The sequence below is a fragment of the Drosophila persimilis genome, unplaced genomic scaffold (genome assembly GCF_003286085.1).
Source record: "Drosophila persimilis strain 14011-0111.01,24,50 unplaced genomic scaffold, DperRS2 tig00000700-arrow-arrow-pilon, whole genome shotgun sequence".
NCBI classification, from domain to species: domain Eukaryota; kingdom Metazoa; phylum Arthropoda; class Insecta; order Diptera; family Drosophilidae; genus Drosophila; species Drosophila persimilis.
This window is the reverse complement of record NW_020825340.1, coordinates 1,239,903-1,260,633: the sequence shown is the minus strand read 5'-3', so window position 1 is coordinate 1,260,633 and position 20,731 is coordinate 1,239,903. Positions and strand designations below refer to the sequence as shown.

General features: G+C 48.8%; 4 protein-coding genes across 6 annotated transcripts in view; 1 reads left to right on the top strand and 3 right to left on the bottom strand.

The window, feature by feature from the left end:
• LOC6598909 (MOB kinase activator-like 2) overlaps positions 1 to 11,673 on the bottom strand; it is a 39,162-nt gene extending 27,489 nt beyond the window's left edge. Inside the window, exon 1 of one of the 2 annotated variants that reach the window (XM_026992168.1) lies at positions 11,434 to 11,673. In XM_026992168.1, coding sequence (XP_026847969.1) covers positions 11,434 to 11,438 — 5 coding nt within the window. In that variant the 5' untranslated portion in view covers positions 11,439 to 11,673. Of the gene's footprint in view, positions 1 to 7,952; positions 8,433 to 11,433 lie in introns of those variants that run through there. The other variant, XM_026992166.1, reaches the window with a different exon arrangement.
• A 1,092-nt stretch (positions 11,674 to 12,765) lies between these two features.
• Positions 12,766 to 13,361, top strand: LOC6598903 (mitochondrial import inner membrane translocase subunit TIM14). Of its 2 annotated transcripts, XM_026992169.1 has the most exons (3): positions 12,766 to 12,783; positions 12,882 to 13,121; positions 13,181 to 13,361. In XM_026992169.1, the coding sequence occupies exons 1-3, from the start codon at positions 12,781 to 12,783 to the stop codon at positions 13,292 to 13,294; spliced, it is 357 nt and encodes a 118-aa protein (XP_026847970.1). In that variant the 5' UTR covers positions 12,766 to 12,780; the 3' UTR covers positions 13,295 to 13,361. The 2 variants fall into 2 exon arrangements, with proteins under 2 accessions (XP_026847970.1, XP_002024005.1); XM_002023969.2 differs by lacking the exon at positions 12,766 to 12,783 and having other exon boundaries at positions 12,817 to 13,121.
• Positions 13,362 to 15,046: 1,685 nt separating this feature from the next.
• LOC6598901 lies at positions 15,047 to 16,821 on the bottom strand. Its single transcript, XM_002023967.2, has 3 exons — positions 16,218 to 16,821; positions 15,968 to 16,153; positions 15,047 to 15,909 (listed from the first exon to the last, which is right to left on the bottom strand). Exons 1-3 carry the CDS (start codon positions 16,736 to 16,738, stop codon positions 15,108 to 15,110), a joined length of 1,509 nt encoding a protein of 502 aa, XP_002024003.1. The 5' UTR covers positions 16,739 to 16,821; the 3' UTR covers positions 15,047 to 15,107.
• A 30-nt stretch (positions 16,822 to 16,851) lies between these two features.
• LOC6598900 (protein O-mannosyltransferase 1) lies at positions 16,852 to 20,662 on the bottom strand. Its single transcript, XM_002023966.2, has 4 exons — positions 19,307 to 20,662; positions 18,657 to 19,219; positions 17,816 to 18,592; positions 16,852 to 17,747 (listed from the first exon to the last, which is right to left on the bottom strand). The coding sequence occupies exons 1-4, from the start codon at positions 19,969 to 19,971 to the stop codon at positions 17,026 to 17,028; spliced, it is 2,727 nt and encodes a 908-aa protein (XP_002024002.2). The 5' UTR covers positions 19,972 to 20,662; the 3' UTR covers positions 16,852 to 17,025.
• Between the last annotated feature and the right edge of the window lie 69 nt (positions 20,663 to 20,731).

Below are 20,731 nucleotides of genomic sequence, written 5' to 3'. Positions count from 1 at the left end.
CAGCCCATCAAATGCTTCCCCCATAAAACATATGTTGCTCTCTCTCTCGCTCTCACAAGGAAATCAATAATGCCACAATGTTGTGGGTGAAGCAGCCAAAGCAAAGTCTCCACCACATCTCGAGTGCCCGTCTCCATCTCTGTTACAAATCCCCTGAAAGAAATGTGCGGGGGCATGGACAAAAAAAACACACAAAACATTGCAACATGAATACATCTTTATGCACTCCCCTGGCCGCCACCCCGACCGGCCACAGGCCAAGTGACAGCCAGCAATTATTTAAGAAGCCTGCGAACATGTGCGATTGGATCTTCTGCTGCATACGCGCGTGCAATTAGCGGCATGGTGGCACGGTGGCAAGGTGGCAAGGAGGCAGAGAGCGGGACACGCTGTGGCCTGACGGAAAACATTTTGCGAATTTAGAATAAAATATGAGGTTTATTTTAAGATACGTTTTGTGCTGCCAGCGAAAGAAGAAAGCAGAAAGCAGCAGAGCAGCAGAGCAGCGGAGCAGCGGAGCAGCAGAGGCCCCATGGATGGCCTATTGCCGACAGCTGAATAATAAATTTAGCACACAGGTCTTCGATTTTTCTCGTTCGCCTGTGCTTTCCCCACCAAAACAGCTGACATTGACACTTTTCGTGGGGCAGAAAAATCGTTTAAGGTTATTTATAATAAACGGGAACGCACGGGGGCAAAAATGGTTGCAAAAAGAAGAAGAAATGCCACAGTCACGAGTGCGATTTACATTTGAATGGCAATCCATAATATACACCGATATGCAGGGGTGGGGGGCGGTGGGGGGGTGCTCCACACCAACTACGGCCCGTAGAGCCAGCTCTATTCCACTCGATTTCCGTGTCGCTATCGCCGCACTTAACCTTCAACTCGCATTGAAGCCCGTCGCCATTCGATGGGGTTGTCTTTTGTCTCCATCTCCATCTTCGTCTTCGTCTCCGTCTCCGTCACACCCTCTCCTCCGCCCACGAGCTGGGGCAGGGGGTACACGGGTGAGAGGAGCAATTAAATCACAAAAATTTATTAAGTGATTCTAGCAACGCGTCGTCGAGTGTTTGTTTGCGGGAATTGGCATTGCTCGCGTTTTGAATGGAGTGCCTTAATTGTTGCCGAATTTTGTAAGGGACGGGGGCGGAGAGGGGGCGGAGAGGGGGGTAAGCACCGTTAAAGGTCAAACGAGCATTTGGCAAAAGCTACACAAGAGAGAGAGAGAGGGAGAGAGAGGAGAGCGCCAAGTCGAAAAAGAAACCGAAACCGAAAACGGGCAAAGTCACTCCCCCCAATCCCCCAAACCCCCCTCCCATCAGAGCCATAGAAAAGCTGTAGAATTATGAGCATCAAAGAAATAAAAGAGAGAGAGAGAGAGAGAGAGAGAGACAAGGTATAAAACGAGTTTCACAACATCAACTGTCGAGAGCAGGAAACCTTGCTGCCTCCGTCTCCGTCTCTGCCTCTGCCTCCGTCTCCGTCTCTACCTCCGTCTCCGCCTCTTCTGCCTCCGCCGGGCTGACGCTGATGGTGACGTGAGCCGTGGAGAGCATACAGAGCAAGATGCAAGATGCAAGATGCACATGCAACGCGCGAGGTGACATGCTACACATTGATAAGTGCCTCTACATGCACGAGCGTGTGTGTGTGTGTATCTGTATGCGGTATAACGGTTCACGGCAAACGGGGCGCATCAATCGAAGGCGGAGATGTTTTTCGGTTCGCCGTTTGGTCACTCGCTCGCCGTCGAGCCACACAACAGTTCAAAAGATAACCCACTTTTCAGATAACTGTGAATATCCTTGTGGGGCATAGCTGCAGAGCTGTGGCACAAAACGGTTTCTGTTGTGCCATCGATTAGTCTGAACATCGGTATAATCTGTGCATTGCCAGGGAAAACGAAGCGAAAGTACTGGGGAAAACACCTCAATCTAGTGGATAGCTTATTTAGGGAATATTCAATGTAAAAGCCTCCAAAGGACACCCTCTTTGACCACCCCTAATGGTCCCATTGGCAGTGCTTCCTGCTTCCCAGAAATCATCTTCTCGGGGGGGAAAACCCCCACCCTTAGAGCTGTAATGGCATGAGAACTATTTCATAATATGGGGCTATGCCCCAATCAATAAGCGAGCAAACAAAATTGACTTTCCATTGAATATTCCATGAAACTGGATATTTCCCGTAGATTTGTTCCTAGCGCTTCATGGAAATTCCCAGCCGAAACCAACTAATTTGCAAAAAAAAAACAAAAAAAAAAAAACTTTTTGCATGACCAAAACACACACAAAAATCGATAAATGCCCTAACGCGAAGTGTGGTTTGGGCTGTGGGGGAATGCGGTAGGTGTGAGAAACGGCATGCGGGCGGCTCTGGGGTCGAACCGAACGGAATGGAACGGAACGGAAAGGCAAGGAGAGGAACGGAACGTAACCACTCGTCAAGTGTGTGCCCTGAGCCTGTGAACACGTAGGCGTTAACGGGGTTGACAACTGCAGCAAAGAAGAAGAAGAAGAAGAAGAACAAGAAAAAAAAAAGGGGCAAAGTGGCAAAGGCAGGGGCAGGAACACCTGACAAGGCAGGGACAGGGACAGGGGCAGGGGCAGGGGGAGTTGGGGGATGGCCCAGACAGGAAGCCTCTCAGGAAGGAAGTTCCTGCCGCTGCGGCAAAGGAAGTGGTTAAAACAATATGGAAAAAAAACCATGGTGGTGGTTAGGTTCGGCTCGGATCGGATCGGATCGGATGGTGCGATGGTGGCAGTGGCAGCAGCAACAGCACTCGTGAATGTACCGTAACAGTTGTTGTTGTTGTTGTTGTTTGCTGCTGCTGCTGCTGCCGTTGTTGGTGTGCCAATTCTAGGCGCTGCATTGGCAACAGTCGCGCTTCGCCGGTTTTGCAACTGAACTCGGGGGCTGCCGTCTGCCACCGCTGCCACCGCTGCTGCATTGCGCGTAATCAGTGAAGCAACAAACCGTGGCAGCAACTACAACTACAACCAGCAATAGTTGCAGAAGAGCTCTGGCTAAAACGCTTTGTGTTTGGCGAGGAAAAACTTGTATGCCGTTTGGCAGTGGAATGACACAGTTTCATACGAGAGGAGAGCCACGAGAGGCACCAGCACACACACACACACACACACACTCTGTGCCTCCTCTCAAGCCTGCATGAGACACACACACACACAAAAAATAGAGTCTTTGCTTACTTTGTGCCTTTTCAGGATTCGCGCAATTGAATTGCATTTGCAATTGCGTTTGATTGTATTTGCACTTTTGCTTAGCATTTCACACTGAGAGGATCGATGTCGATGCTGCTGCTGCTGCGCCACGAATATCGAGCGGCGGCGCCTCCAATAACAATGTAAAACAAAAAAAAAAAAAAACCGAGACGACGACCTACGACCGCTGCTGCTCTCACTGACCGAATCGAACCGAACCGACCACGGCAAAGGAAATTTTTACAATGAGAGCCAGCCCCAAACGAGACCCGTTGAGGCGTTAGGCCGACGTTTGTCTTTCACTGCTCTGCTGCTGCTGCTGCCGCTGCTGCTGGCTCACACATACACACACCACCGCAGACAGAAGCTGGCTGGCAACGAAAGCAGAGCACACAGCAGAGATGACGATGATGGTGCGGCGATGGCAAGAGAGAGAGAGCGAGAGCGAGAGAGCGAGCACAACTGAGTGCCGCTTGTGTGTGTTTTGCATACAGATATACATATATACACGTTTCTGTGCGAGTGTGCTTTGACGACCACTTGTTTGACAGGTCTCTCTCTCTCTCTCTCTCTCGCCCGCTGTCTGTCCGCCTCTGCCGCTCTTTCGCCCTGCTGTGTGCTCTCTCTCCGCATCAGCTGTGTGTGTGATGCTCAGCAGCTGACGGCCTGTGCAGCGTTGCCAGACGACAAGAAACGGACTTCACTGCGCAAATAGCAGTAGAATCTACTGCGTTTTTGCCCAACATGGGAATGGGGGGTAAAAAGGGACTCGGGAGGGACTGAAATACGCAATAAATATACAGGACAGGATTACCTTTCGTTTGTGCTTAACTTGGTTTCCGTAAAAGATTTGGCTTTACTCACCTGAAAGAGAGGAGAAACGATAGATGGTTAGAAAATGAGTTACAATTAATTAACCCCAAAGGGTGAGACCTTTCATCCTTATCAATGGTTGGGATGGTAACCCCAAAACCCGCATGATATTCCATCCCATCCCCCGTCTCCCTGAGGTACAATTATCACGCTCTTTGGGCTCTCCACTCCATTCATGAGGAGGAAACAGAGTAAGAAATCAAAAAAAAGAACAGAATAGAATGAAGAATAACACAGGAACTGCATTTCACGGAATCGAGGAATCATTTGCTGGAGAAGTAAACGCATCGTCATTCACAGCAAATAAGGTTCAAAAACAGGAACACGGCCACAGAGCAGCTGTCGGCCAAAGAGAGAGAGGGACAGGGACAGAGAGAGGGAGAGGGATAGAGAAGAAGGAGCGTAAGGTGAGAAGCAGATAAAGTCGGGAACGAATCACCCGCCCGGGCAGCCATCCCTCCCAGCCAGCCAGCCAGCACCTGTGACCGCCCGCGACGCAGTGCGGCAAGTTCAGTTGCACCACTGGCAGAGTCGTTTACTAGGCACACACACACACACACACACACAGAGCGGCTAATGGAACGCGCTCCATGAGCCACGCCGTGTCTTGTGGAGCCTGCGTCTGGCAGTGCGGCAACTGCAACTGCAACTACGCGACGCTCGGCTGCTTTCTAGCGGTTCTCTGTCTATGCCACTTGCCATTACTTGAATTGCTTTGAGCCCATTACTTGTGGCAGCAACGACTGTTGAAGCTGCGTTGCACACGTTCTCTAGTTCTCTCCATCCTCTATCTATCCTCTATCCTCTCAGAAAGAGAGGAACTTCTGCGGTGGCGTGTATTGGTTTGCTGAAGCAGTTCAAAGGACATCAATCTTTGGATCTGTCCCCCCTTGAGGCTTCGAGAAAAAACCATATTTCACAGCATCGAACTATCGTGGGGCAAGAAATAATCTTTAAACATCGTAAGGATCCCTCGTTGGGCCTTAGGGATATTCTGCACAATTTGTATAGTTTTTGGAAAGTTGTTCTGGTCTCTTCAGATATTGATAATAATATTTTGAAAGCAATCAAATCGAATCAAATTTGCAAATCGATTCCCTTTGGAGTTTATCCTTGTTCTACAAAAGTTTCGCCTTGCATTCGGAATCATCTAGAAGCTGTCAGGGTTGACCCTATTTAATCGAAAACTTGTATTGATTATTCTCGAAAGTGTTTGTTTGATTTGGCTCGTGACCTTTAGTTATCCTTCTAGTGGGGCCACAGTGGCCTTAAAGATATGAGGACAACAAAATCTGGTCCACGAAATGGTCTAATCAAAATATTGCAAGTAATAATGTAGTTTGTATGAAATAAGATGTAAGGTGTACGAAAAATGGAGTCTGGTGTATGAAATAAGATACGCTTAGCCCTCGCTTAGATTGATATTACTGTAAATGCAGTGAGCTCTGAAGAAACTGAACTTGTATAAGGTTTAACGACATAAAAAACAAGAAGCATTCGCCTATGCCATCTGTTTGGAATCGTGCTTTGAATATTCTGATCCGACCATCGAAAGACAACTCAAAAACGAAACCCGCTTAACACGAGGTTTTTCAGGAACGTAACCCCCGTGCTAAGCGAGGGCTAGGAGGGTACTTTGGATTGGTGCCCCCTATAAGAATAATAATGCAGTTTACACAGCTTGTTCTCGATTTCCTTATAGCGGATTGATATATGCAGGTGTTTTGGAAAAGTAAGCACATGTGCACCAACACAAAGCAAGTTGTAATTGTTATTGTTGTTTATCGATCTCTGTTATCTTTGATTTACGATTAATTATCGTTCTACCTGGGTCCCCCTTCTCCCTCAAACCCCACTCCAGCACTCCATATTTTCTCACCTTCTGCCCTCCCACCGCTCGCTGCACAACTTAATTACAAAGTGAAAGAGCTGCTAACGAGAGACACCGAGAGAGGGAGAGGAAGGGAGAGAGAGAGATCTGTTCCTGGTGGCAGACCAAAAACAACAATCAAACGGAATAAACGGAAGAAGTATGCAAAGAAAATACTATCCCGATATTGCTCTCTTGCCTTCACTCTCTATCTCGAATGCTTCCTTTCTCTTTCTAAATGGTTTTTATTGCCGTAGCTGATGTTTATGTTGATGGTATACCCTAGCAAAGGGTATGATTGGACGCAGGGAATGAAGAACTTTTGAAGCTTTGCCCTATCTTCCACATGTGGAACGTATGACAGTGTTTGGCACCAGTGCAATGTTCCGTTTTGCCTGCCATCCACGCACACAAGTTAAATATTCGTAATCTTCTGCCCAGGAAACAATCGATCGGCAAGGGAGGGTATCAAAAGCATCGGCCCCTGAAGTTAACCTTTCTTTCGTGTTTTTATTGCCGTTTCTGATGCTGTCGCTGTCGCTCCGGCTCCGGCTGCTGTTTTTGTTTTTTTATTCTGCTCTTTTTATTCGTTTTTCTAGTTTTATTTGCGGGCAGTAGGAAAGGAAAGGCGGCGGGAGTTCCGTTTAGTCGGTCACGCCACCCCATCCCCACACACACAAACATAACAGCAAGACGTATCAAGATGTTGTTGTTGCTGCTGCTGCTCTGCTCTGTTGCTGCTCTGCTGCTGCTCTGCTGCCATTACTACAGTTAGTGTGTGCTTGCTGCTGCTCTGCTGCGCTGCTTCTCTGCTGTGGGTCATGCGCATTGCAGATGACGTCAGAGGTAGCCGTCGAATTTAGGAAGTGCGCAAAAAACAGAAACAACACAATGTAGCGCCACATAAATGCACACAAACACTCCCATATGCGTGTGTGTGTGTGTGTTTATGCATATGCGTCTCAGATCTGTCGCTGTGTGATTTATGTGTCGCCAAGCAGCGAAAGGGGGCGTGTCAAAATGAAGGCAAGGGGCACATATCCCCACACAGCCGCATGCACATGTGCACATGTATAGGTATGTATGTGAGTGTGACCCCCAACCCAACCACCGATTATTTATGTATGTATGTATGTTTATCTTTCGACCACATGGAAACCCTACAAAACGCAAAGAAAATGATGGAAAAACTGCGCAGCAAAAACAAAATTTAATAATTTACAAGAAGTGCCCGCGGCAGGAGGGGCGGGGGGGCAGAATAGAGAAACCGCCGCAATGGCGAAAACAAAAACAATGATAGGCAGAGAAAATCAGCTGTTTTTCTGAACTGCGACCAAACACACACACACACACACAGAGAGGGAGAGTAAGAAATCGAGAGAGACAGCGAGAGAGTGAGAGAGAGAGTAAAGAGAGCCCTAACACACATGTTTGACTTTGCAAATTACTTTGTCCCTGTCCCCGTCCCTGTCCCTCTTTGAAGCACTCTTCGGATTCGGAACGAAGACAAAAACCAATAGGCTAAGCAGGCTGAAGGTCGACCAGAGGATACCCATTGGTATATCTTTGAGATGGAGTTGAGAAAGGGGCAACACTGAAAGGATTCCACATATAAAACTCCCATATTTCGTGCATTAATAATGAATCGATTGATAACAACTGTATATATAATTCAATTAGACTTCTGGCTGTTTTCCGATCTGTTCTGCGGTCAATCGATTTCCTGTATAGCAAATATTCGACTGTTGATCTAAATTCTATGGTATTCAAGCTTTATTGGTGTTTTTGGTATTCGATTTTGAAAGATCTCTTGGAATATACCTATACCAATTCTTGTTAGCTTTCTGGATCCAGAGGCATATTCCTTCCGCCCTTTTAGTTGGGGAAGCACGTAGCTCATCAAACTTTTCCCGTTCCCATTCCTTTGCCCGCGAACAGAAATATTCAATAAATATCCGTATCGCCATGCCTCTTCGTCTGATCTTACCGACAGAAACAGGTGACCGTCTCCTCGACGTCCATTGGCAGCGACAGCTGTGTGGCAGGGCCAGCGCCACCGCCACCGCCGCCTCCAGCTGCGGCTCCGCCGCCCGGTGGAGCATTGGAATTCGACTTGCCGCCGTTGCCGTTGGCGCTCTGTCGCGGCACGGCGCGTCCGGGCACATGTCGCGACGATGAGTGCAGGAATGTGGCGGCAAATGTGGAGGACAGCGAGGTGTGCGACGCGGACGCTCGCGGAGTGGAGGCCGTGGGAGTCTGCGGTCCCGTGGAGGAGCCATCGCCAGCATCCGCCAGCGGCACTGAGGAGTAGCGCACGAGAATGGCCCGACTGACGCGGTTGCCGCCCGTCAGGTTCGAGATGGCCCAGTTCATGACCGAGGGAACTGGAAGCTGGGAGCTGGGAACTGGGAGCTAGGAACTAGCCGCGCTCAGGGCTCGACTGCAACTGAGTGCACGGCCGGGGCATGTGGCACCCAGCTCGAGGGCACGCCAGAGCGGGAAGCCTTTGCACAACCTAAATATACACAATCCCCGGCCCGGGGATGGACTTTGCTCTGCAAAATTGATTTGGTCTAGTGATTTGCGCCTCCTCCCGGCGGGTTCTAGCCAGCGACTCGACTTGGACTCGGGGGCAGCAGGGCCCCCCAGCAGCAGGCCCAGGCCCTGTCCGGGTCTGCCAATCAATGAAGCACAACAAAAAATGGCCAACTGTCACTTTGTTTCTTTTGCTGCCTCTTCCGCCGGGCCTCATACCACTCGCATTATTGTATTTATGCCCCTTCTGCCTCTTCCGCACTGCACTTGCACCCGTTGCCGCCTCTAATTCAATTAGAGTTCTGCTAAGTGCGCCTCAAGGCTGTCCGCCGCTGCACATGCCATCAGGCAGGCAGACAGGCAGGCAAAACGGCGAGGGTAGCTAATGATGTACCTGGGATCGTCTTCTTTTTTGATATCCCTGCGGAACCATTGCTTAATCGTGGCTGCATCGACACAAATAACTATATATCGACACATCTGGAGCATCTCCAGTATATCTTTATTCAAAAGAGGTCCAAGATTTACTTAAGAAAAGTAAACTAATTTCTGTGGAGCCAGGATCCTTTGGGAAAACAGCTTCAATATTTTATGTTCCAGAATATTCGAATTGAGGAAATTCATTCCAAACATGGTCCATAGGGAATGAAGAATGAGGACTATATGTACGTCCATATGTACATATCTTTCCCCAGTAAAATCAAGAGCTCTCCTCGCTGTGGCTAAGGCAACAGAAATCGATGTATTTTCTCTCTGTTTCTTTGTCTATCTCCCTCTCTCTTGGCCACATTTTTAATTGTTTTTCCTGGGCTCTAATGAAAAACCCTGCTGCTCCATTGGAGGGCGATGACGTCCACTCAAACCCGTTCCGGATATATGTATCTCCTCCACATCCATCCTGCAGCGTGTAGATATTTCTCCCATCTTTGCGGATGTGTGCTTTTCCCCTCTTTTTCCTTTACTTTTTTTTTGTTTTTTTTTTTTGGTTATGGGGTGTGACATGTGACACAATTTGTTTGTTCTTTGTTGCTCTCTCACATCGTTTACATTATTTCCCCCTGCCGTTTCCTTTGCCAATTTGTGTGACAGCATCCACAAAAGGTTTACCCCCATGTTTGTGGGTGTGTGTGTACTCGTGGACTCGTGTATATAGATGTGACTAACGACATCGCCATCGGGATAGCCCACGTTATCAAGTTGTCAGCGAGTTGTGTGAACTTAATTTGTCCGGCGGAACAGGAGAGCCGCGGAATGGCTTCCAATCAACTCGATTTCCGCCATATTCCGACACCGACGGCTCACTTTGTGTGCCTAATCACTAAACTGTGCCTAATTGGATGTTTTAGCACTCATTTCTGGCTTACAAAATGTTCAAATCGGGCCTGATTGGAGTGTATCCGTGTTATTCCATATCATTCCACATCTTATCTGACACAATCTGATGGAAAACTACTTAAAATCTGCATTGCATGCCATTTAATTAAACATTTGGCAGGGCAGACATCTCCCTTGTTCTGCGGACTGGATTCGCCGTCCAACCCAAAAGCAGCTCTTGAGTTTTCGTTGAATAATCGTCGGTACCTATCGTACCCGATTTACCCAAAGCAGGCTGATTTCCACCAAAAGTGGGCTGGGACTCTGAAGAGCTAATTCCCTCTTTATATCCAGGCAGGTAGGAACATCTTATGGTTCCCATGGCAACCCTTTCGTAGAGTAGTCTCCTTTTTTTTGTTTGCAATTGTGTTCTTTCATCCATTCCTGTTCCTCCGCGTGTTGTAGATCTTTGAATGAGAATAAAATTACCGCAAGGCATAGAAATGCCCCCAAATGACTTTGGGTAGATCTGGTTTGTCATATATGGGAGTTAGGTGGCTCTTCAAGGGGGAATATTTCAACGAACCGTACCACAGGTACCTGATTTTATATATCCACCGATTTCCCATATATATGTTTATGGGACTCACGCCTACGTGAACCGTTTCCGAGTATGGCAATGAAATTAGCTAGTTCATTAAACCTGGCCCTTATCATCTATAGCCTCCGCCTGCAACGTCCTCCTCTTCTCGCCTCTCCTCTCCTCAACGATTTCGTTTTCGTTTTGTCTGCGTAGAAGCATAAACAACAAGTAAGAAGACCAAACTAGAGTGGGTCGACTACCAAATACCCTCTATATATTAATTTTTCCAATGTCCTTTCAGATGATACGCCTATAGAATTCTGTATGTGCTGCTTATAGAGATGGACAGATGCGTGTCGTTCTTCTGCCTGTTGATGAACACATGTATATACCCGAGTTTCTCCATGATTTAGAGGGTATGCTGAGCGAAGCAGAAGATGAAGACGAACCACAAATAAACGCAATCAAAGCGCAGCGATGGCCTTGCGCCTGGGACTCGGACGCGGACGCGGATGTGTGCTTGTGGTTGTGTGGATGTCTGGATGCAGACAGAGGAGCAGACTGATCACACACACATTGACAGCATGGACACACGGTGTACATCGATTACATTACTCGGTCACACAGCCACATTTGAGAAATCGATAATGCTGTCCCATTGATTTTTTGGAACAAACACCAGTGCAGCTCCTACAGGAGTAGGAGAGCCGTCTTGCAGGGGCAGCCAACGGAAGGCAGCCACAAAAGGCAGCGACGAAAAAAGAAATTTCTTGTGACGACAGAGACGCGAAACGAGGCCAATTGGCGAGGGGCCAAACTGGTGGGGCGACGCGATGCGAGCAATGCAGAGGACACAAGAGACGGCCCCACTGAGTGGCAGCGACGACGTCGTCGTAACCGTACAACCGTACCACCTTGTGGCCGTTTTTACCGTCTGTAGATGCATCTCACCCACTGGCCGCCACTGCTGCAGCGATCCGGGAGCAGATGTCAGGGAGTCAGGTGTTATCAAATGTGGCTATTACTACTAACTCACCCCATCAACCAGTCGACCGTGTCGCGCAGATATTCTGGAATTCGCTCCAGCTTGACGGCTGCTGCTGCTGCTCCCGACTTTGCCACAAATTATGTAGTTTTCCCAGCTGGACGCACGCATTCACACACACACACGCACACCGGACACACCACCGCCACCAGATATATCGCCCGATCGGACCAATGGACACTTTTTTCTTTTGTAAATCAATATACGGATTCCGTTTTGAAACTTTTTGCACATCAGAAATTTTCTCGCTTCTTCTTCGTCTTGTTTGTGCACCAGTGGACTTATCGATCAAATATACCGTCAGTCCCTCAGAAATATACCGTAAATATACCGATGAAAAAACGAGCTTAGCCCACTCAACCCCCTCTGTTTAAACAGGTGAACAACTTGAGCTAAGCCGCTGAAAATATTACTGTATGTAAATTCTTGTAAGTCCACCCTTACTTACAAAAAAACAAACGACCACGATATGTTTCACTGTTCCAAAATTCTTCATGTTATATACCGTTCGCGGGGTATATTTAAATACCCACTGGTCGACAATGGGTTAAACGTTCTCTCTCCATGAACAGAAGACATATTCCTCGATTTTCATGTTCGGTATAATATTATACTAGTTAGCTGATATGCTCAGCCCTGAACACATAATTTTATCCGATTGATGAATGAATTTGCTACAAGATATGCACAATTTAAGTAGTCCCTTTATGGAGTTGTGTCTAAAATAAGGTTTACGCAAATAAGGTCAAACCATGAAATAAAACGTAAGAGACAACCGGTGGTATGGGCATATTTATACCCTATTTCCCCTAATTAGTATCGTTATTCTGTTTTTCTGAATATATAGCCTGATCCCGAGCAGACCACAAACTGCAAAATTTCGTTGAAATAGCTTTAAAACAGTACTGACTAGTTTCTGCATTCATTGGAGTCTGAGATGGCAAACATTTTCTCAATTTTATAATATCCCTTCCTAGGGTATGCTCATTGAATTGCTTTGATTGTGTGTTCGGGCTGCACACCTGTTCCGCAACGGCTGAGCTGAAGCGGTGCTTCAGCCCTGGCTGTGAAATACTATAATACAAATTTCTAAAAGTAGTCGATTCTTTCAGTATTATTTTAGCGAACACAGAGCGCCATTTTCAAATTATTGGTTCATAAATCCCCATTGTCAATTTATGGATGTTTGCAATGTATTCATATATGTTTTCCAAAGATTCCCTTTGCAAAATCGCAGGCAGGACATGTAAATTGTGAACGATAACACTTTTGCAATCGATTACCTACCCTCGACGCGTGCTGTCACACTAAAGTCACAGCTGTTAAAATTACATAAAAATGGTAAAAATGACTTCATTCTCAAATAAACAAAAGTTTTACATATATAACTTGTCTTATATCAAATTGTCACCATGGATTCCCACAAATCTGCTGTAAAGGCGAGCTCCATTATTCTGGCGGGACTCGGAGTGGCAGCCGTGGGCTTTGCGGGTAAGCATATGCTGCGGCGCATGCCCCAGATGACCACCGCTTTCAACGAGGCCCTGAAGAACCTACCCAAGTTCGATGCCGAGAGCATGGCTGCTTCGAAGTACTACAAGGGCGGCTTTGATCCCAAGATGAACAAGCGTGAAGCGGCCCTCATTCTGGGCGTCAATCCGAGTGCCTCCAAGCTAAAGGTAATGCACGTGCTGCATCCTTTGTAGCAATATCTCACCCCTCCGCAATTCCCTTGCAGGTTAAGGATGCACACAAGAAGATCATGCTGCTGAATCATCCGGATCGGGGTGGCTCCCCCTATCTAGCGGCGAAGATCAACGAGGCCAAGGACTTTATGGACAATGCCAAATAACTGTCGGCAGGGCTCCCGCTGCCGTCTCCGAGTGTAAATAAAATAGTTTGTGTTTAGCATGTAAAAAGTTGCCGCTTGTTTATTAATGGTTTATTTCACCCGTAATTTCTGGACGGTACGAAAGATGCATGCCACTGCAAGAAGTGCTTCCAGCCCTTGCATTTGCTGCTTGGAGCTCACTACATTCTTCGGGCCATGGACTCTTCAGGATTTTGTTTAATGAAAAATATGGTAGATGCACCCCAGCCCGGGCCCGAGATAATCGTGTTTATCAATGCACTTGCACTTGTACTGCCAGCAGATGATGAATCGGGCGTGGCAGACAAGCTCCTCCCCTAATAGGCAAGCTTAAACATAAAAGAGGATAAAGGTTCGCTATATCTACGATCTTCAGACAATGCTTACATGTGCGCATCAAGGGATTGTGCAAAGAGAATACCAACTTTGCATTCAGACAGATGATGTAAATGATTGCCAAAACGTATATAACAGAGGACTCCATTGTCGGGAGACTGATTTTCAAGTGTTTGCTTAGGCAATCACAAACTCGGAATTAAGCTTGTTCCTCCTCTGACAAGGTGCGACACTTATTTGATCCATAGTCGGTATTCCGTCTATGGAACTCTTTGCAGAATATCATGCAGTACATGTCGAACTTTCAGCAGCTTGTCCTTGCCTTAGGCTTCTTCACGAGAGTCTCCGACCCAGTTGCTTCATGAAACTTCATCGTTTCTAGTTAATTTTGTTAATTTTCTTGCGTTAGGCGCATAAGTCTTTGATACTCTTGCTCATACGAGTATGTATGTCAGCTATATGATATAGCAATCCGATCTGATCGGTTCCGTCTGGGAAAGTTTAGTTTTAGTTTTCTGAATCGAAAATAATTTCATTTTCCCATCCATGTCCTAGGATTCCCCATAAAAACATAACTTTGCCGTAGACCAGATCACACACATACAAAAAAAGAAACAGTCTGAAAAAATTCAAAAAGTTAGAAAAGTTACCGCAATGCATTGGTCGAATTCGTGGTGAGTGATGAGCAATGGAAAGGAAAGAGATACTGATATGCATTGGTGGCAGGTTCGATATTACGCCGCCATTCCGGACTATGTCTACGAGACGGAGAAGCTGGAGAGCTACGACACCGGCACTCTGATAGTAAATATCTAGTGGAGACCATCAAGGAGGACTGTGTGATAGCGATGACGATTTGAAAGAGCCTTTTGATCATGAGGGATCTACACTCAACAACATGTCGATAGACGAACGCGTTGTCTCGAAGATCAGGCCCCTTCTCAGAGAACCCTTCAGCCATAACGTGTTCTACGATTTCAAGAGCTATATCGAAACCATGGTCAGCATGGTTCTAGAGCCGGATCTCATGCACAACAGGCTGGATTCTTCAGCGGTCGGTTCCCCGGCTGATTCCGGCGCCAGTAGCTAGTAATCGCTGCCATAGAGGAGGAGAATTCAAGCGTATACATTTCCCAACTCACCATCCGACAAAACTACGAGTATCTCAATATCATAGCCAAACGATGCGCCGAGGAAGAAACTGCGAAATCACGGGGAGTATTTCGCAACGCTTGCGGTGAAATCTAAGCGGAGTAAAGGCAACCACTACAGAGCCGATTGTTGTCGTAGTTCTCGTTTTTCTATTCGAGGCGATTTTTCAGAACAATTGTCTTCAATGTTTGGGACACACTCATTAGTGCCGTGCCCATCCCTGACAATTATCTAACAGATACAAAGTATAATTTTTTCATTCAATTTATTCATTAATCTCGTGTTGTAAATGTGGTATCTATGGTATCTATGTGGTACCCTTTACGTGCAGAATGGGGTTCCCCATCAGGGCCTTGAACTGCAGGATCGAAAACATATCTTTCTGGTCCTCATGGTTGGCCATCAGTTGGGCACAGATGCGTTCGAACTCATCTTTGGATACGACCTCCTTGAATATAGTCTGCAACTGTTCTTTGGATCGTAGGCGCATAAAATCGCTGGGACCGAGACCCGACAGCATAGCCTGATCGGGATTTATTAGCTCCTCGACATGAGTGTTTTGTGCGTCCTGCTGCTCGGGCGTCAACTGGTGCTTTCGTTCGACGCGACCCTTGTCGGGCGTCTTCTTGAGATCGGCGCAGAGCAGGCGATAGGTGGTATCCTTGTTGTAGTTATTTTCGGGCATCACCGAAATGTTTCCCGTCGATGGCAATGGCACCTGAATGGAGATCAGGCGGCAAAACTCCTGGTAGCTGATGCGCTCCGTGGCACAGCCCTCGTCGAGGAGCATTCGGTAGTGCTTCAATGCGATGCGAATCTTCCGGGCGTCCACGCGAATGTGAAGCTTGTGCATGATCTCGATGATTCGATCCAGCGGCAGATATCCCGTGCTCTCCTTGTCGCTCTTCTCCAGCAGTGAGATCAGGTCGAACATTTTGAAGTCGATGCGCTTCTGCAGGTCCTGGCGCAAAATGTTCAGGTGAGTGAAGGCGTTCACCAACTTTTCAGTGCTCGTACTCGGTGTGGTGTTTTCGAGCAGCATTTTGACATCACACTTGGGCGTCAGTCGCCGCAGTCCGTGCATCATATTCGGCACATCATATGGATATCTACAGAGTGGTTTTTCATGTAGGATTTGCTGGAGGGGTGAGATCTATTTACACTCACTTTTTGTACTTCAATCCCAATGGGCCGTAGGTGCGATCTATAAAGTCCATTTGTGGCTTGCGGACGATGACCATATGTGGATCGTCCGCGCCGTTCTGCTTCAAGCAACGTTTCACCATCAATCCGATGCCATTGAATTTGGTCTGTTGCCCAAACGTGTTGTGGCGGTCAAAGGGCTTTTCATATCTGAAAAAAATCAAAGGGTATGCAGATCAGTTTAGAGTATTTTCATCTTTATATAAATACCAACTTGCGATTGATCTGCTCCGAGGGGAAATAGTGATTGTGGCTGATGATCCGCTTCTGGTGAAATTCACCAAACTCTCGATTGACCTGCTCGGCTGGCTTCGGTGGCAATATGATATCGTATAGGGGCTCCGGAAAGGTGGATGGCCGTCCAAAGGTCCGACTTTCGTTGGTCACACTGTCCGGCTTCGAGTGGGCCGGCGTGATGTCCCCCAACTTTGGTTTCTTGAAGTACATGTCCTCGGAGAACTTCTCCTTGAATGCCATGAAACGTGTCTTTTGCAATTCCGTACTGAGGAGATCTCCCACGGTATTACACGGTACAATCGGGGTGCGTCTGCTTTTTGAATGGATCTTCAAATGCTTGCACTCGGCGCGTAACATATGCTCGGCCTTTTCCTCCATATGGCTGAAGACAAAACAATCCTTGATGCTCTCCCTGTTGGCTTCAGTGGTCCTCAACGAGGACAACCCTGCTGCACGAATGTCGGCATTCCTATCTATAAAGTGTCCAATGTTTGCCATGTTCTGGTGTGTTTCCTAGTGTATTCCCTGTGAAACTGTGAATTTCTGAATAAACAAAAACTGAATTTTCAGTCCGAGACGATTGCCCGAACTTGGATTGCTGTGATTTCTGGTTTAAATAAATAAATAATGCATTTAATCGGCTGCACATACGGAAGGCGTGGCATCTATGGACGATAGCTTATTACTAGATAAACTTTAGCTACGTTTTAGCTCAGAATCTTAAGTCTCTATGTTACATTTGGAGGGGGGTCTATTGCACCTGCAGTCTGGCCAAAGGTACTGTTTCAGTTCAGCGCATAGTTCTTTTGCAATATAAAGTCCCAGGTGTCCTTCCAGCGCAGGCGTCTGACCTCCTCTATGGTCATCTTTCTTGCTCCGTAGCTGAGCGGCAAGAATTTCACAAACACACTTCCCACGGCGAGCAGCCAGAGGAGCAGCGCCACTCGATAGACGCGCACCAGGTGCACTCCTCGGCCAGAGCAGTGTCGGCGCAAAAGGTAGTCCAGATGCTCCACGACAAAGCACAGCAACAGCAGCTTGAAGACAAATGCGGGCAGATAGTTGTGCAGAAAGAGAGTGCGGTCCACAAAGTAGTACGGCAGATAGTGCATCATATAGCCCACGAAGAAGGTGTCGCCAGCCATGAGGAAGCGCTGCCACTCGTGCTGGGAGACGTCGAAGCAGAGCCGTCTCCTACGCACCGCATAGAAGGCCAGAAGGGCGGCGTATACCAGTATCCCGGCGCTGGCCGTGTACCAAATGAGTACGTTGCCCAGGAGATAAATCTGGGCACTGGACTGCGAGTCCAGCCAGTAGGCAATGCCCTTGTCCATCAGCGGCCACTCGTGCGGCAGCGAGCTGTACATGTGCGCCTGCAGGTGCTTGCCGTGCCAGAACATCTTCGTCTGCAGCTCCAGGAGTTTGGCCCAGAACGAGAGCTTTGTCCGCTTCGTGGGTATCATCTCGGCGGAGAGCAACTGACGCTCTCGTTCCCGCTGATCCTGAGCTGTTGAAGGAACACGAAATGTGGGTCAGAGGATATTCAACCAATGATTTAGGCAATCAATTGCTTACTCTTGGTGTAGCGATGCTCCTCAACATTCCAAATGGCGTCTTCGTGCACCTGATCCCGATCGGCCACTACCTCGTGCTGGTTGAAGCCCCAGTCCGGCAGCTGCCGTCCGCTGAACTTCAGGGCAGCGCCCGTCGACTCGTGGACGAGACGTATCTCCGATTTGATGGCATGCCAGCTGTCGCCCTCAGAGTTCCGATTGAGAATCTCCACGCGCCACAGCAGCTCCCCGGCCATCTTGATTTCGTAGTCAATGTAGCAGCTGACCTCCTGGCACTGGGGCGTCATCGGAGCAGCGACGTCGTGCGAGTTTAACGCCCGACTGGTGATTCCGTGCACCAGTTGGATGACGTCGCCGTGCTGTATGACGTCTGGCTGTTCCCCCACCACCAGGTCGTCCCGCTCCGGCCGCTTCACGATCCACCAGTTGTTCACGTCTTTGAATGAGTAGCATGTGACCTGCTGCTGGTGGGAGGAGCCTCTCTTGTCCTTGTACCGCACCGGGTAGACTGCAGCGTGGGAGTGCAGCCAGCAAGTGCGTCCGTGGGTGTGTCGCAGCGTTATCTGCGAGCCGTGGACCACAGCCAGCGGCTGGCCACTGGTGATCGAGGCCAGGCCGCCCTCCAGCGACGCCTGAAAGGCACTGGTCATAATGCTATCATGAGGGCCTGCCCGGTGCAGCGTCCGGAAGTGGACATAGAATACCCCTATATACACGGCTATGGGAATGCCCACGAAGAGCAGAAGCCGACTCAGGGCGTGCATCCAGAGCTGGCGATCTGTCGGGAAGGAAATCTATTCATTATAATCGAAATCAGCCAGAGTCTGGGGAGGATTACTCACTCGTTAGGCTCGCGTCGTACAGGAGTTGCCACAAGTGGCGACAGAGCAGATACCCGGCCAGAGCCAGGGCCAGGAAGCCGATATACTTGACGGCGCCCGCACAAGCCAGGAGCACGCCTGCCGCAGATCCATTGCACAGCCACTGGAGGCTGCCCAAGCGACAGCGCTGGAAGCGGAGCAGACAGGCGATCCCGAGCGTGCTGGCCAGCAGCAGCATCGATTCCATGAGCACGAACCGCGACTGGGTCAGCAAAGAGTTGTCCAGGACGACGAGAAGGCCGCCCAGTGCTGCTGCCCAGCGATGAAGCCTGGCCTCCAGCAGTAGCCTGTAGACGGCGGGGGCCAGGAGGCTGCCGCACAGCGCGGGTATAAAGCGGAACCAGAAGATGGGCACGTCCGGCGCGTACGCGGCCCCGATCCTAGAGAATGTGTAGTTGCCATCGTATCCGGCTAGGCTGACGAGGCCAGCGATCAGCTGTTTCCCGAGGGGCGGGTGCTGATCGAAGAAGAAAATGTTGCGCATGTAGTGGGCGATGTACTTTCCGTAGTGCAGTTCATCGAAGCTGTGGGATAAATGAGAGAGAGAGAGAGAGAGCTTAGAAGAGTCGCACACACATATGTATGTGCCTCTCTCTCTTTTTCATACTCACACAATGTGGGGTGGCGTTGCTAGCTTATAAAAGCGCGTGCAGAATGCCAGCAGAAAGAGAGTCCAACTGAAGAGATCGATGCTCAGGTTAACGGTAAACTGCGGTGCGGCTGTAGACGCAGCTGCTGCCGCAGCGCTGTGTTTATGGCAATCTACAAGGCGGCCGTCGCAAGAGCACGAACGGGAGCGGGATCCAGAACAAGATCGTGAACGTTCGGAGATCGTAGGCGAAGGTGAAGCTTGCTTTGGCGTTGTCGTCGGCGTCGCTGTTAGCGACGATTGCCGGCTCTCGGAACGCCGACTGCGTGACGACTCCACGCTGCCGCGCAAAGGTGCATTCAGGTGGCAGTTGACATCGCGGCAGCAGTTGAGTATGGACAAACCACCGTTACAGCACAGTGGGGAAGGTGAATTGATGGCTGAGGTTGTTGAACGGCTGCGCGGCAGCAGCGGCGTTGACAGCGCCGAGTCTTTGCTGCTTCCGCGAAAGTGAAGTCTTTCGTTTTGTGCGCCGTTCGTTTGATTTTTTTCGATTACGTTTTCGCTGGTGCATTGTTGCTGCTGCTGCTGCTTTGATCTGGAGCGTGTCGTTGTCTTGCGGCGCTGCTGCATGGTGTTGCCGTTGGCGCTGCCACCGCCACCGCCATCATTGTTGTTGTTGTACATGGCTGGTATTCCTACTATTCCGTGGCGTGAGAGAACGAACCGCGGACTGCTCCTCGCTGCTTTGCGTACGTACTGTCTGTCTGTCTGTCTGTCTGTATTTCACTTTCACTTTTTACACGTACAATTATCGCAGCCGATTACCACACGTGAGATAATCCACGTTAATTGTGTTTTGTTTGTTCATATCTTCCTCTGCTGCTGAGGCATTGCCACGTTTGCCAGCGAAAACCGGTTTGGCAGCCGCTTTCGCACTTTCTTCGGCCACTTGTTGTTGTTTTTGTCTGGTCCCTTTTCTCTCATTTACATATTCGTTTTTGGGCAGAGGGCGACCCGCGGGGCTGCAGCTGATGAAAGTTCACTATAAAATATTCCCACTCGCACACACATTCACACACACGCGCGTCAAAAGATGCTTTGTCTTCTGCTCTGCTGTCTTCTGCTCTCTCGCTAAAATTTCCAACCTGCCCGCTGAAGATCTCGACGCGGACTGACAATGAAAAGGCCCCACGACCGCAGCTGGGGCTCCACTCTTTTGCTCTTCGACTGCGCAGCCAGGCGCTGGAATGCGGTTCGGTCCCCGTTCGGCTGCTGTGTCTGCGGTGATTCTTAGCCCATTTCTTGTTTTGCCAGCCAACAAATGCATGCCAATAGATCCCGCTCTCGCTCTCGCAATCGCAATCGCTCTCTCCGCTGCTCTCTCTCCCTTGACGCGCGCTCTGCGCCTCTGTGCGGCGAATGTCGCCGAACAGGAACTGCAAAA

What these genes read in the sequence shown, in the direction of transcription:
- LOC6598903 (XM_002023969.2), top strand. Translation starts at nt 12,855, where the DNA reads ATGGATTCCCACAAATCTGCTGTAAAGGCGAGCTCCATTATTCTGGCG. An exon ending in CGAGTGCCTCCAAGCTAAAG is followed by an intron (nt 13,122 to 13,180) that starts GTAATGCACGTG and finishes ATTCCCTTGCAG; the next exon opens with GTTAAGGATGCACACAAGAA.
- LOC6598901 (XM_002023967.2), bottom strand. Translation starts at nt 16,738, where the DNA reads ATGGCAAACATTGGACACTTTATAGATAGGAATGCCGACATTCGTGCA. An exon ending in TCGGAGCAGATCAATCGCAA is followed by an intron (nt 16,154 to 16,217) that starts GTTGGTATTTAT and finishes GATTTTTTTCAG; the next exon opens with ATATGAAAAGCCCTTTGACC. An exon ending in TTGGGATTGAAGTACAAAAA is followed by an intron (nt 15,910 to 15,967) that starts GTGAGTGTAAAT and finishes ACCACTCTGTAG; the next exon opens with ATATCCATATGATGTGCCGA.
- LOC6598900 (XM_002023966.2), bottom strand. Translation starts at nt 19,971, where the DNA reads ATGTACAACAACAACAATGATGGCGGTGGCGGTGGCAGCGCCAACGGC. An exon ending in GCAACGCCACCCCACATTGT is followed by an intron (nt 19,220 to 19,306) that starts GTGAGTATGAAA and finishes TTTATCCCACAG; the next exon opens with CTTCGATGAACTGCACTACG. An exon ending in GTACGACGCGAGCCTAACGA is followed by an intron (nt 18,593 to 18,656) that starts GTGAGTAATCCT and finishes CCTTCCCGACAG; the next exon opens with ATCGCCAGCTCTGGATGCAC.